Raw genomic sequence first — 15,266 nt, forward strand, 5'->3', positions numbered from 1 at the left:
CAGGACATGGTGCAGAATCCATCTCATCCCCGCTCCTGGCCATCCCAACCCTGCTCTCCGGAGCCTGAAAGGCAGGGTTGAGCTGACCAAAAGCTGGGACAAGATGGGTTCTGTACCACTTGCCTGTCCTCGAGGTGCATCCCTGTCCCCCAGTGCAGCAAGTCCCCATCCACTTCCTCCTGCTGTGGCCCCAGCCCCACTCAAGGAGCTACGTGCCAGCAAACATGCCACAGGGCACAGTCCCCACTGCTGCTAGACTGGCAAGCAGTCACACCGCAAAAAAGGGAAGAGATGGAAACCACACAAAAGAGTCAAAGTCCTGTGCCAGGAAGGGGGCATTGTGAGAGCTCCTGAGTGGCAAGTGGATTCATCTCTCGCAGCCCAGCCTGGAATATCGAGAGGCTGTTAACTGCTGGGGAATCCAGGAAGGAGCTGGGCACGATTGTACTAAGGGCTTATGGTACTCACCAACAGCTTCACATAAAAGCAGGGCTGACACTACAGCAGCTTCTGGACATGGTGAAGCAGAGTTGTGGATTTCTTCCACAAACCAGGCATCTCTGTTTAAATCCAGCAGACCCTGGAGCTCCTGGCTAGCATTGGGAAAGACATTGCTGGTTGCTGGCACTGCGTATTGTGTCAGTGTATGAAGAGGGAGTCACTGTATCTGAGGCACTCCGAATTCACTCTGGCTCTAGCCAAGGATACTCCAGCTGTAGCTGCTCTCCACAAGCTTTGCTACACCAGTTTGTGCCAGGCTGGGATCTGGCTGGGAAACATCACCTTCAAACCCCTTTGGCCGCTCTGGACCTGATGCTGCAAGGTCAGGCAGCTCTGGTGAGACACAACGGGACTCATACTCCAGGCGACACGTCCCGCCGTGTGGCACACCTCAGCCAGGCTACCCGGGGGATAGAACACCTTGGAGCAGAGGGGCCAGGAGTAAAGTGAGGAGGCGAATGGGACCATCAGGTCAGAGATGCCTTTCTGGGGCCAGAGAAGACATGAGTTTGAGCCAGAAACTCCAGACCACAGCAAAGGGCCTTCTCCAGCCAAAGTTTTCCCTGGTAACGCCAAACCCCACCAGCAGTGCTGAGAGGAGAGCCTGGAGGGAGCAGGCTCTGCTGGTGGAGAAAGCCCCCTGGGAAGTTTCCTCACCATGACTGGGAAGCCTCAGTCCCGCACAGGAGTTGGGGGCCAAGGCAAAGTGTGGGCTGGGTACTGCCAGCCCATCTCCAAAGCCTCCTTGCTCACCACAGTGTCCTTGCTTGGCGGAATCCAGCCCCATCCTGCTTCCCAGATGAAACAAAAGAGGAGGAGGGGGAAGGGAAGGGTCTAAGGAGAAACTTCTTCCAACTTCTGGGGAAGAGAAAAGCCTATTCAGGCAGGAAGAATACCCATGTGGAGCTGGTCACTAAGCAACCTGCAGCAATTTGGTATGGCCCTGACACACGGGCAAGGAACAAAGCGGCTTCACTGCCCACCGACAGCCCAGCCGAGCGAGTGCCAGGCAGGAAAAGCCTGGGGACAGAAGGCACCAGCCGCTACAGCCACCGTGAGGGGGAGAGATGCCCAGCGTGGTCTAGAGTTCCTGGGTGCAGGAGTTTGTCCTCCCTGAGCTCTGGAGCCCCCATCAGGCTCTCTCTTCACAAGGAAGCCGTCTGCTGCTCAAGAAGGATTTCTAGTCTGTTCCAAAGCCTGTGACAGCTTCCACAGAGCTGGTGTTTGCGCAAGTCTGCATACATCATTCCCAAGAGAGGCACAGTGTATTTCAGATAACTCCCTGCTCCCACGGACACTACAGGGCTTGTATGGGGAGAGTAGCCAAAGCAGGCTACACCCTCTCTCAGATAAGCTGAATTCTTCAGTGAGATTATCAGTGGAAGGGGTTGTCCTTTGCAAACAAACTTACTGAGACATGAGAAACTACTTGGCCTCTCCACAGCACAAGCAGAAAAAGGGACAAAGGAAATTAGACCGGACAAACTCTGCTGACAATCCATGCTGAAATGCCTCCCTCTGAGCCCAGGTGTCCCTGGAGATGCCACTGCCCCCAGCAGAAATGCTGCACAACAGGAAAACCACTTGCAGCCACAGCAGGTCCATAGGGACCAGCCAGTGTGCAGCTGGGCCCTGATCCAGAGCCTGATGAAACTGCAGAGAGGCACTGGACCTGCCTGGGCACTGGAAGTGGCTTTTTGCCTGCATGTGTCATGAGGGAAACATCCAGCCCTTCATCTATTTGTCTCCAGCACCTGATAGATCTGGAGAGCAGTTGTCAGGACAAGGACAAACTCACCAGGTGTTTACCAACTTCCTCAGGGAGGTGCTTGGCCAGCTCTGAACCCTGTCCCACGACAGCAAGGTGAACAAGTTAAGGATGTTCAGGTACGTCCACACAAGCTGCAGAGCACCTGCAGCTGGAGGCATTCTCATTAACACTCCATCCTGCCCTTTCCTGGCGGCATCATCCACTATCTCAGCCTGTAAGCAACTGCTTTGGACGCACGCTAAATAACCACATCCCACAGGGCTGCAATGAAAAATCAGCTTGGCAAAGCAGTGTCATTTATTTGGTTCGCAAAACCCCTTCCAGAAGGCAAATATGCTGCAGACTCGCTGGCTGCAACCAGGTCCCTCTCACTTCAAGGATGGAGGGCATCCACCCCTGGACTTGGAGAGCTTCCACCTTCTCTGGCAAGAGGGCAAACACGGCGCTCCTGGCACAGCTGGGAGCCAAGTGTGCCAAAGCACAGCTAAGCAAGGACTTGGCACACCAGGACCAAAACACAACGTTCACGTGTCCTGCAGCCAGGGCAGACCCAGAGTGAGAGGCACCAAGTCCAGCATGCCTACTGCACCACAAAGAGTGTTTACCCGCCCTTGAGCTGATGTTTCTGCTCCTTCAGAGTTCTCACGATGAGGCCACACTGGGAAGCAGAAGTGAGACTCATTCTCTCTCAAATCAGTCACCTGGAAGCGTCCAGTCAATTCTTTTTATCTAGAGGGAGTAGAGCAAGAACACCACCTCAAGGAATTAAGTCAATCTGAAACAGAATCTGTGTGACCACCCCCATTCACTGACTGAAGAGGGAGCTGGCTTAGACAAGACACCCAGCTCCAAGATGGGCACCACTAATGTAGAGGATCCACCCAGAATAGAAGTAGCTCCAGCCTGAGGAGCACCTCCTTGTAAAGAGAGAAAACCTGGGTGAAGATGCAGGACAGCGGACCGTAAGGAACCCAGATCCATCCTGGATTCTCTCTCCCAATACCAGTGCCTACAGCCATCAGCAACAGACTTGTAGCAAAGTCAGATGGGAGCTCTTTGCCAGCATGCTACGTTTTCTTGCTATTCTTCTCCTGGTCTGTATCATTTGCACTTTTGTAGAAACATTGTGAGAGAACAGAGGTGCTGAAGGAGGAAAATACCTTTGTGGGTATGAAATGTGCCTGGAATTCCAGACCTAACCTTGGCTATAGTGGTTCTCTTCCATTCCCAGTGAGGTGGTGTTGAGATTTCTCAGGTAATGGCCCCTATCACACAATCAAGATCCCTGGTAAAGCTTCATGATATTCTCATCGTGAAGCTTTTTCCATACTTCCTTCTCCAAGTTGAAGTCATGGTTAGTGTAGAAAATCAGACGTTTCCAGACCTTGTCATAGTAGTGATCCGAGTACTTCTGGTGACCCTCCGTGATGTAGCCATAGGCGCTCACCTGGGAAAGACAGAGAGCTCACTGGGGAGAGGAACCAAGGATGGAGAGCACTAAGTGAAAGGACACAGTTCCAAAAGCAGGGAGGGAGCACAGGACAGGGATGCTAGTCAGTGGGTCCTCCAAGTGACCCTGCATGTAGGCCCAGAAGGACCAGACTGTGAAAACGGGCTCCAGAGAGCGTGCTCGCCTCTCACTCTCTCCCTGGGAGGCAGGACAGTTCAGGCCACAGCAGGCTTCACAATCTCTGTGTGAACTACTCTGGGGCTGTTCCTCTTGCCTTCCGTCTGCTCCTCCATAGCTGACAAGAAATAATGTACCCTCAAGGCAGATGGTAGGCAGGGTTGGAGCCAGCCCTGCTCTGCCCTGTCATCCTATCCCTCCTTCCAGACAGTGCTGTGTGCAAAAATCATCGTTCCCTTACCCGGTCACAGAGATGGAGGGCAGTCAGCAGCAGGAAGGCCCCTGTGGTGGGTCTGTACAGGCGCCAGTAGGGCTTTTCCAGACTTTTAGATTTCAAAAACCTGCAAGAGGAGAGAAGGAAGCACAGAGCAGTTACTGGGTGTGGTGGTTCAAGCTGGGCACACCGTGTCCCCCCAGTGGCCTGTGTGGCATCTTCCCTCCTTGCAGCAGTTCGTGGCCACATGAGGCATTTCAGACAAGCCACCGATGTGCCCACGTGGGCGGTACCGCTGCGTGCTCAGTAAAGGGCAAGGCCAGCCCAGAATGCTCCGTCACCTGCAGTGAACCCTAAGCCCAGCTCTGCCCCTATGGAAGTGGTAGGTCTTGAGGCAGTGGGGATAAAGAGTGGGTGGATTAAAGGATGGACTGTGTTCAAGCCCACTCTTTAATCTGCCCTTTGCCTTGCAGTGCAGAAGTGGCTTTGAAGGTCCCTGGTATATCCTGCTCCCCACCCACATTTAGGAGTGAAACGAGACATTGAAAAAGTGCAAAAGAGGGTCACAAAACCCACTAGGAACTGCAGTGCTTTATGCTAGAAGCTGTTAGGAAGGCAGGAGTCCACACCTGGAAAAAAGAGCATTCTTGGAGAAGATCCGGGTCAGAGGGGAGAGAGTAGAACGAGCAGGGCCACGCAACTCATCTGGCATTGCATTTGCCTTCTCTCAGAGAAAGCAGAACTCAGCTCCCAAGGAGATCAAAGGCTAAACACAGCCAAAGCAGGGCACAACAGTAGCTCTTCCAACATCTCTTGCTCACGTGTGGCCCACGATTTGCAGATCTGACAGCAACAGTGATCAGCAGGCTGGTGAAAAGGATTAGCGAGGCAAAGAAGAGCAGCCGTGCCAGGCAAAGGGGATACCAAAGAAGTGCCTATCATTGTGTTTGAAGGCACAACCTCCTACATCAATAAGGGATCTCAGGAGAGAAGGGCTGTTACAGAGCCTTCCTCCAAGGGGCTAAGCAATGGGGAACATGAAAGGTCAGTCCTGAACTAGATCAACTGTTCTGGCACTTCACAGAATCACAGAATAACCAGGTTGGAAGAGACCCACCTGATCATTGAGTCCAACCGTTCCTATCAAACACTAAACCATATCCCTCAGCACCTTGTCCACCCGTGCCTTAAACACCTCCAGGGAAGTGGTTGAGTCCCCTTCCCTGAGGGGACTCAACCACTTCCCTGGACAGCCTGTTCCAGTGCCCAATGACCCTTTCTGTAAAGAATTTTTTCCTAATGTCCAGCCTAAACCTCCCCTGGTGGAGCTTGAGGCCATTCCCTCTTGTCCTGTCCCCTGTCACTTGGGAGAAGAGCCCAGCACCCTCCTCTCTACAACCTCCTTTCAGGTAGTTGTAGAGAGCAATGAGGTCACCCCTCAGCCTCCTCTTCTCCAGGCTAAACAACCCCAGCTCTCTCAGCCGCTCCTCATAAGGCCTGTTCTCCAGCCCCTTCACCAGCTTTGTTGCTCTTCTCTGGACTCGTTCCAGAGCCTCAACACCCTTCTTGTGGTGAGGGGCCCAGAACTGAACACAGGATTCGAGGAGCGGTCTCACCAGTGCCGAGTACAGAGGGAGAAGAACCTCCCTGGCCCTGCTGGTCACGCCGTTTCTGATCCAAGCCAAGATGCCATTGGCCTTCTTGGCCACCTGGGCCACTGCTGGCTCATGTTCAGTCGCTGTCAACCAACACCCCCAGGTCCCTCTCCTCCAGGCAGCTTTCTAGCCAGACTTCTCCTAGTCTGTAGCACTGCACAGGGTTGTTGTGCCCCAAGTGCAGGACCTGGCATTTGGCCTTGTTAAATCTCATGCCGTTGGACTCAGCCCAGCGGTCCAGCCTGTCCAGATCCCTTTGCAGAGCTTCTCTACCCTCCAGCAGATCGACACTTCCACCCAGCTTAGTGTCGTCCGCAAACTTGCTAAGGGTGCACTCGATGCCTTCATCCAGGTCATTGATGAAGACGTTGAACAGGGCTGGACCCAGCACTGAGCCCTGGGGAACCCCACTTGTCACTGGCATCACTTCAGCAACACTCTTCCCACAGATAAACTTGCCATTTGTCCAGGACCTTTTCTGGATGCAGAAAGTCAAACTGTCTGATGGCTGCTGCTTCTCCAGCTCAGAGACGCTGGACATCTACATGCCACTAACATCCCACTGCAGCACCACCAAGAATCCCAACTGATTGCACACTGACAGCAGTTACCCCCAGTCTGCTGGTGTGGCTGAACTGCAGTTACAAGGGAGCAAGCAGGGAGGAGAGAGACAAACACAGACAGAGAAGGGGCTGGCCAGAAATATTAAGCCTAGTAAAGCACATAACCCCCATCACCTGTTTTTCATGTATCTGAGGAAATCAGGGTGAACCACCAGGTATCTGTCCATCGTGAAGTCTTCATCAAATCTCTCCCGGGGCCTCTGCCTAAGGACAGGAATGAAAAGATTCAGGACAAGCTCCTGTATTTCATTACAGTTCAAAAGCATCAGCCCTGATGCACTTGGTGAGAAAAGAAGAATCACAAATACTGTCAAATTATTCAGCAATGTTTCCCAGATTGTGACAAAGCGTCCATAACCCAGGTGCATTGCAGAGGAAGAGATCGGGAAGGAGAAACAACAGCAGGAGACAGGAATATCAAAAGCACGTGTGTGTATAGACATGAATTGGTGAAACCAGGTCTTCATCCACGAGTAAGCCATCAGACCAGATAACATCATGTGTTCACCCCAGAAGGCCACAAAGCTTTCTCCAAGCTCTGGCCACACATTACTGAAATCAGCTGCTTCTGGGAAGGAGGTTTATTGGTTACAGCAGTGCTCAGAGCTGGGGAGGAAAGAAGATAATTCTCCAGATAAATCTACAAGAGAAGAGAGGCTTTAACCTTGCTTTACCCTGGCCTGCACCTCAGCAGGGCTGAGCGCTGTGGAGAGGAAGATGGCACAGCAGAGAGTTCCAAACCAAACGGTGCATAGGTAGTTTCATTTACCCATAGTGGTTCAAGAATCCTTTCCTGATGTTCTTGTTCAGTAGAAGAGCCTTCAGCCACTCGTAGTCTCTAGCTCCCTCCAGGAAGTGAATGTATCTGATGTGCTAAGAAAACAAGGGAACGTTAAGAAGCAACCCAAGCATCCTTTAAAAATGAAAAGCAAGCAGGCATCCAGGCTCACTGAGTTTCTCAGACACATATCGTTGGTCTGCAGCATTTAACTATCCCACAGAAGCAGAATGAAGAAAACACCTGATGTGCAGCTACTTGTACACGTCACAGGGCTGGGGTAGGACGCAGCTTGCCACTGCAAACACCACTCCGAGCCAAGCCAACGCGGGCTCCGTCATAAGGGTAAAGCAATGGTGCTCAGCCCCTTTGCTCCTCATGCATGGCGAGATCAGAACTGAAGGCCACAGACTTCCCTGTAAAAGCTGTGCATGAACACATCATGGACCCGACTTACTTTACCCTGTGGGATGTTGCTGAACCCTCTGTGTCCCAAGATCTGGAGAGAAGACACCAGGGAGAAGGCTGTGAATCCATAAAAGGAGGTTTTTGTCCCCACATCTTTTTCGTAACCTTTGATTACAGCCCCGCTCACTCTGGCCATAGAAATCAAACACAGAAGCAGAGTTAGCAAGCGACCATTGAAAAACCTCACATCCAAGTTTATAACAGTAAAACACAGTGTTGGTCTGGAGGAAGAGAAGATTAGGCTCACTTGAGCTACTCCTCTTGGTCTGCAGGAGAGCTGCCTCCCCCTGCTTTAGAGATGGCTCTTTAAGGCTCATCTGTGAATCCTAGGTGTTTAGGAACTTCTCAATTTCTTTTTATTTTTTCATCTCCTCCTGCCATCAGTCATTTTGGCTCTAGGGAGTCAGTGCAATACTAGGAGAGATGAAGTTATCCAGCCATAATTACCTGCTACAGAATAAGCTAGCTGTGTATCTTCTAAGAAGAAAGCCTGCCTTACCGGAAGACGTAGTCATGGGAGTCAATCTCCTGGCCCATCCCAGAGTTATTCAATATTCCTCCGTTCCCCACCACGGCACAGCTGATGCATGTCGGTTGGCTGCTGTTGCTATTGGCCAGGAGCAGCTGCTGGTGGCGATTTGGGGGCAGCAGGGACATGACCTCCTGCACCACTGTGAAGCAAACAGGGTGGAGAGTTAACATCAAGAGCCGTCAGGATGGACACAGTGAAACCACCACTGTTCCCACCATGAGATCAGCTTAGCCCAATTCTTTTGACATGGAGACGCTGCAGACCTGCAGCTACTTGGCATAATGTTCCTGCTGGGAGTTTGAGGTCCCATCCTGACATGCCCTGAGGGACTCACATGAATAATTCAGCTCCATGAAGCCATACGGAGGTGCAAAATGCTCCAGGCGTTGCCACTCACTGCCATTGAAGTATCTCTTGTCTGTGAAGAGCACGATGTTGGGCAGGAAAAGATCTCGCAGCCAGCCAGACTTGGTTGCTTTGGCCTTCACTGATTCAGAGCAGGTCTTGAAAAACAAAAAGAAAATAATAAAGGCTGATTAGCAGGGACCTGATAAACCTGACTGAGTGTCAGTGTTTGTGCACCTGTATGTGAAAGTATTGGAAAGAAGCGCAGAAACTCCAGTGGTGCATCATCCCCTCCCCTCAGTGTCCTCACAACCATAAGCAAGAGGCATAATTTCAGCTCTACATCGATAACTAGCTGGTGGGACGACACCTACAAGGAAGCTGGAGTGACTCCAGGTCTCTGAGACTTCTCTCTTCAGACCAACAGACCGGCAACGCTCATACGTTCTACTGGCTTTAGGCCTCATTAATTAAGGGCAAATTAACAGGTCTAACCTGAACACACCAAACAAGGCCAGCAGTCCCTGTTGGCAATGCTTCTCGCAAGGTCCTGGCCTCAGAGCGCACATTGAGCAAACACTCTGAGGAACATGCGAGAACAGATCACCGCTATCACTTCCTTTAAAGATGAGAAAAAGCATGCAAACAACTTGTTCAACACAATAGATTAATCACAGAGAAGCATGTGGCTGAGAAGGGAATCCAAGCCAGCTCAACCTTTCTAACAAGAGGAGCCTCATTGCAGCTGGCAAGAGTTAGGCTGTGTGTGCAGATGGAGAGCAAACAACTCCCCTGCGCTGGATTTTCCACTGAGTCTATTTGGGTTCTACTTTCTTCAATGCCTTCCTCGAGTACCTACTGCAATACCTGCTGAAGGACAAAGCAAGAGATGAAGCAGACCTGCACGCTCAGCTCAACGCCCCAGCCATCACCAAAGCCTGGCTGTGTTCTCCATGGCTGCGCTGGGCTCTGCTGTGGGTGAGGATGACAGCCCGGTCACAGCTTGAGGAGACAGTCACCATTCTGACTGTCACAACAGGAATGCAATGAGGACACTGGGGAGGGTTTCATGTTGGCATCATTCCATTTGCAGCACACTTTATGTCTAAAGACAGGGACGTGCCCCTCATGCTCAACCTGTATTCTGCACTGTTCAAGATGTGGTACTTCTTGCGCCTCCCCAGCTAGACTGGGTCGATAACACAGGAACTATGGAAAAGGCTGATCATCAGCAAGTGAAGGGGGTGGGAGTGCTTCCAGTCACTCTCTCTCTCTGCAGAATTAGAGATCAGGTTTGGAAATGAGACCTGACACGCAATATCTGGATCCATATCTTCACCAAATACTTTCTTGTGTGCCCTTGCTCCACTTTTCCCCACTAGGGCAGGGTTTTCCCTACTGTCTCAGCTGTTCTGCACACCCAGATACTCTGCAGCCCATTGCATCTGAAGATGCTCTCAGCTTCCTGCTGTGAGCTGTTGTTTCACACTTCTCTGCCAGCTCCTGCTCAGCGCTTCTGAGATGGCTCCGTGTGCTCTGCAGCTCATCAGATAAAACGGGAGCAGCTGGCAGTCAACCAGCAGGGCCTTCGTGACCTAATCCCACTGTGTCACAGGCAGTAACACTGGGCAGGAGGGCTTTGGCACTGTCTCATGTGGCATGTGCGCTCTTAATTCACCCACTCCCGTTTGTATTCTGGGTGCCTTGAGATCATGGGGAGCTCTGGGAGAAGGATGCGCATTGTGCACCACAGACTGGATCATCTGCCAGACCCTTCTGCTGTGACTCAGTAAGGCTGGGCCAGCGCGTGATCTCAAGCATTTAACAGCCAAATTCTGCATTTAATAGACACAGGTCTTTGGATAACAGAGGGATCTTTGGAGCCAGCTACTCCTCTCAAGCAGCTCAATGCCACACTGAAGAGTAAACCTGTCAGCAAAAGAATGGTTGCACTGCCAAAAGGGGCACTGGGGAACAACATTAAGATACCACGAGGAAAAGAGAACTCAAAAACAATCATCAAAATGATAAAACTCATCCTAGGATTTTTTTATCGACCCAGTCCATCTACCTCTGCTCTCTGCATGTCTCCCAGGGAATCCTGAAGTTGAGGAACACGGTTAAACTTTGCAAGAGCAGCTTCTGCTCCACTGGGGCTACAACAACAAGGTGCCCACAGCCCTGAGAGACTCCTGGAGCAACACCTACATTCCTCCCGATGCCACCAAAACGAGACATGGCAATGGTGGAATCCTGCAGCACTGAGACTCGAAAGAGGCAGAATGGGCTCATCTAAGACCACTGATCTAGAACAGGCACTCCCGTCCTCCACTCACCTGGGTTCCAGCAGCATCTGCATGTCCCAGAGAACTGACCTACCAGTTTGGAGAGCATCTTCAACTGCAAGGGGCACACATGCCCAGAGGACGGTAGACAGGGGGTCAACAGGGAGACATCATTCTTGGCGAACACACAACAACCATCACACCTACCGATGGTGGAGAGGAGTCGTCCAGCAGGTACTTGTCCTCAAAATCCCATCGTGGCTCAGACTTGAAGTCAGCAGCCCTCAGTTTCTTCTTTTTTGTCACTGCACCACCCTGAGGAACAGGTTTGGCAGTTTTCACTGATGCAGGAGGCTCTTTTGGCTTTGTTTGGTCTTTGGATATATTGTTTCCATGAGCTCCCTTCACCCCAGAGGATGGTTTCACTGCTGATTTCTCCTTGGCTCCCTCCACCTTGGGAAGTGGTTTCACTATTGTCTCTTCCTTGGCTTTTTCCACACCTGGGGGTGGTCTCTCTGTTGTTTTCTCCTTGTTTCCCTGCACCCTGGGGGCTGTTTTAACTGTTGTGTTCTTGATTCCTTCCAGCCCCAGGTGTGCTTTCACATTCATATTCTCCTTGGCTGTCTCTACCTTGGCAACTGCTTTTGCCGTTTTCTTCTGCTCCTCCTTTCCTTCCCATCTTGGTGTCCTCTCAACACTATCTTGTTTGAGCCTTTTGATGTCTCTCTCCAAAGTAACCTTTAAAAAGCTCCTTGGGTTCCCATGATCAGAAAAGTTTGAACCCAGTTGCTCTTGGGTGTCCGCTTGTAGTGTGTCATCTGCTGCATGTTGGAAGATGCTCAATGGTCTGAATGCAAGAACAGGAAAAGCGGATACATTAACACACCTTCCACTTAACAATTTCCAGCCCATTTCTAGTGCTCTTGTCTGTGCTTCAGAGCAACCACACGTATGACCGCCACATGCAAAGGACTCGCCTTGGCACCTGCCACTGAGTTTCTGCAGGATGCTGTGTGAATTCAATTTCATTTTCAACTCTGCCACCAAAGCATTATTCAACTTCCCACACCACTCTGGCCTGAATGCTGCTTATCACCCCACTAAGCAAATCCCAGAGGCTACACGCTTCTCTCCAGCACTTGGTTCATGAAACATCCACATTGACAGCGTGTAAACCAGCATGGAACAGCTTTGCCTGGCACTGGGCAGGTCCCCTGGCAGTGTCCCCAGAACACTGCAGGACTGGTTTGGAGGTCCTGAGCTCAGGACGTGGCACACACCATGAAGGCAGCCATCTGGCTCACTTCTTTGCCAGCAGAGCCAAATGCTTCAGCAACAGAGCATGAAGTTCTTCCAGAATTCAGTAAGGGAAGTCTAATAATAAGTGAAACTCACTCCTTTACCATACATCACTCCTTGGGCACGTTTGGGGCCACAAGGCAGCTTTTCCTCTCCTCCTCCCACTTAACCAGCTAGTGCAATGGCATCACACAGCACTCACCAGGTACACCTCTTAAGACAGGTACTCTGAAGCTGTTAAAATAGACTCTGAAGCTTAAAAATGTAAAATTTTTGCATTTCCAGCAATCACTTCTACTATAGCAGCTGCTCTGCTTCTTGATTCAGAGGCACAGGCAGGTATGGGGATATCACAGGAGGATGCAGCTGCCAGCAGCAGAAAAGCCACCTGCAACAAGACTGGGCTGAAACCCAGCAAATAAAATCAGACCAGAAGTGGTGGATTTTTGTGCTAAACATTCATTCCTATCTGCCCACAGCTCTAGGGTGGAACAGGAAAAAGGAAGGTGAAAAACTCCTGCAGCTGAGCTTCTACGTACATCAACGCTTTTCAGAAGAAACCGGTATAGTTGCAACAGGCTGATTCACACTCAAATTTGCTCTTTGCATGATGCATTTGTTCTGGAGAGCTGTGGACTGCTTCCAAGGTGATAAATGGGGAAAAAAAGTACCTCTGGAGACAGCAGGCTGTAGGTAACAGTTCAATTGCTGCTGAAGCCTCAGAGCAGTACAGCATTCATTAACCTGATCAGGAAATTATCAACTAAGGAGGCTTTTAAAAATCATTTTGTACCAGATAACCTATCAAAGGTAAAAGAGGTCATAGTAAATGCCCTATCAGCTCCTCCTCTGCCTCTCATAATCATTAGCCAGTTTCAAGCAAGTCTGCAGCAGCTGCTTTCTATCACAGTGCTTCATGTAGAAACTTGTGTTACTGTTTACTGCTTAATAAGAGGAAAGATTTTATACATACACTCTAAATAAGAGAAACTTGGTAAGGTAGTTCAGGGACATATTAAATCCCTGGGTGATTTTCTGTTGCATTTTTAAGATGATGTTTAAAAACTTAAAATTAAAGAGCAGAGAATGAATGAAACAGGGCAGCTTGACAAAGCACCCCCCTCCCCGACTTTCCGTATTTGCTGTCTCTCAGGGCACAGATTCCACCCCAGCTCTATTAAACTTTAATTTCAAATACTGTGCCAAACAGACAGAGACAAAACCAAGGGCCCTTCACATCCAAAACCTTGCTCCCTGCAGTCAAAACCACACGGCCAAGCACTTGTTCTTGCACAGGACTCTGCCCTCCTGACCAGCATTTTAAATCCAGACACACGGCCAAAGCAGCTCATCAAATTGCAGGCTCTAGAGTCCAGCTGGCAAACAACTAGAGAAGCTCAGTGATTTTTACTGTCATTTTCCTCTCCATTTACAAAGCCCCAGGACAAATAGAGGATAAAGCCATGAAAATGCTGCTTTGTGTATTTTACATTCATACAAAGGTACAGAAATAGAACTGACACACAGATAGCCACATGCAGCTCGTGCCTAGTTGTGTTATACTTCAGTCGCAAAACCAGGGACATTTCCATTATCTGAAACTATGGCAGAATGAAATTACTTCAAGCAGCTGGGCATGGGAAACCAGTTTTTGCCCCAGCTCTGCCACTGGGCTCTGTGATCAAGTACAACTCACTGTATTTCTCTACACCTTTTCCTTCTCCCCACCTCCCTTGTGCATCTTCCGACCTCTCCAAATCGGCAGCTTGCGGTGTGGTCTCAAGTCACTGGAGCTGAGCTAAGCTCAGGCCACCTCCAGAAGTTCCCAGCCTGTTCCCAGCATCATTCCTGAGAGAAACAGCTGAAAACTAACCCCACCAAGATGAGTCAGATGAGCTCATCGGGAGAGCCGGGACCACAGGAGGGCTGATGGGGAGATCTGGGAAGCAGGGCTTCCTATACACTGCACAGGGCACCAACACATAGGCGAGTCATGCTTGTATTGGAAAGGCTCAGATATCTGCTGTGCTCAGGCAAGGAATGGTGCTTCCAATGACATTGGAGACGTTTGAATTGCAGTTCCCTCCACACTCATTCTTGCAGGATTTACTTGACCATTTATAGAAAAAATAATACATATATTGATCATGTCTACACGGCATTGGTCTCCTAGTATTTTTATCAGTAATAAGATGTTGATCTCCCAAAAAATTCGAAGGCATCCCACCAAATTCCATGTCTAGCAATGCTGTCTGGACTAGTGTTGAGTGAAATCCTTCTGGGAGCCACCAGGAAACGCAAATACCACACAATGCCAAAGGAAAACAGGGAGCAGCAGTAAAGCCAAAGCTGCTTTCTTAAACAGCTACACAAAGAAACTCTGGAAACCAGCGATCCAGCAGAAAGAAGTATTTGACCGTGGATCTTCCAACACTATGCTCTGGTTGTACATAACATGGTTTGTTAAAGCAAAGTGGTCATCTAAGGAAGATCAGAAGTGCAAGTTTCAGGGTAAAAAGATGCAGAGACAGAGAGGGAGAAAGAAAGTGAGCACAAGCACCCTATTCAGACAGTGCAAATCACAAGGAAGTAGGTCTCTTACCTGAAAACCAAGCCACGCAAGGAGCCGAAATTAGCAATGAGGATGTAAATATGTGTTAAAACAACGAGCCAAATGAGGACTCTGGGAATTCTAGGAAGTTTTCTCCTCAAAAACCACATGGTGAGATGTCTGAGAGTGACAGAGGCTCTGCTGCTGCTCAGGGGTGCTCACCAAGTAGTGCTTTCCAAAGGCGTGTTGAATGAGAGGGCTGGTCTCTCTGGATTTCCCTACAAGAACTTGCACACCCTTTCTCACAACATCCCCGGACACTTTGCACACGGATACAATTTCTCAGACAAAACAGCAGCTTTCACCATTCCCATCTATCACCCTAAGCCCATTGTGACACAGAACAGGGAAAGAAGCACCTTTTACTGCAAACAACAGAAGTTTCCTATATTTGCCTTAATGAGGTTAGTCTGATATAAGAAGGAAACCCTTTACCTCTAATCTGGTAGAAGCATCACTGGTAGCATTTATGTGAAATACAGAAGTAGCCATAATTACAGTCAAAAAAATTAGCTTTTGGACCACCACCGACCCAAGGACTCAGGCAAGATTCTAGG

General features: G+C 49.9%; 1 protein-coding gene across 1 annotated transcript; it reads right to left on the minus strand.

Moving 5' to 3' along the window:
* Window positions 1-2,567: 2,567 nt before the first annotated feature.
* Window positions 2,568-12,894, minus strand: ST6GALNAC1 (ST6 N-acetylgalactosaminide alpha-2,6-sialyltransferase 1). Its single transcript, XM_069872337.1, has 9 exons — window positions 12,770-12,894; window positions 11,007-11,646; window positions 8,504-8,672; window positions 8,137-8,308; window positions 7,627-7,765; window positions 7,161-7,264; window positions 6,506-6,595; window positions 4,141-4,240; window positions 2,568-3,719 (listed from the first exon to the last, which is right to left on the minus strand). Exons 1-9 carry the CDS (start codon window positions 12,832-12,834, stop codon window positions 3,549-3,551), a joined length of 1,650 nt encoding a protein of 549 aa, XP_069728438.1. The 5' UTR covers window positions 12,835-12,894; the 3' UTR covers window positions 2,568-3,548.
* Window positions 12,895-15,266: the final 2,372 nt, after the last annotated feature.

The sequence above is a fragment of the Phaenicophaeus curvirostris genome, chromosome 19, assembly GCF_032191515.1.
Source record: "Phaenicophaeus curvirostris isolate KB17595 chromosome 19, BPBGC_Pcur_1.0, whole genome shotgun sequence".
Taxonomy (NCBI): Eukaryota; Metazoa; Chordata; class Aves; order Cuculiformes; family Cuculidae; genus Phaenicophaeus; species Phaenicophaeus curvirostris.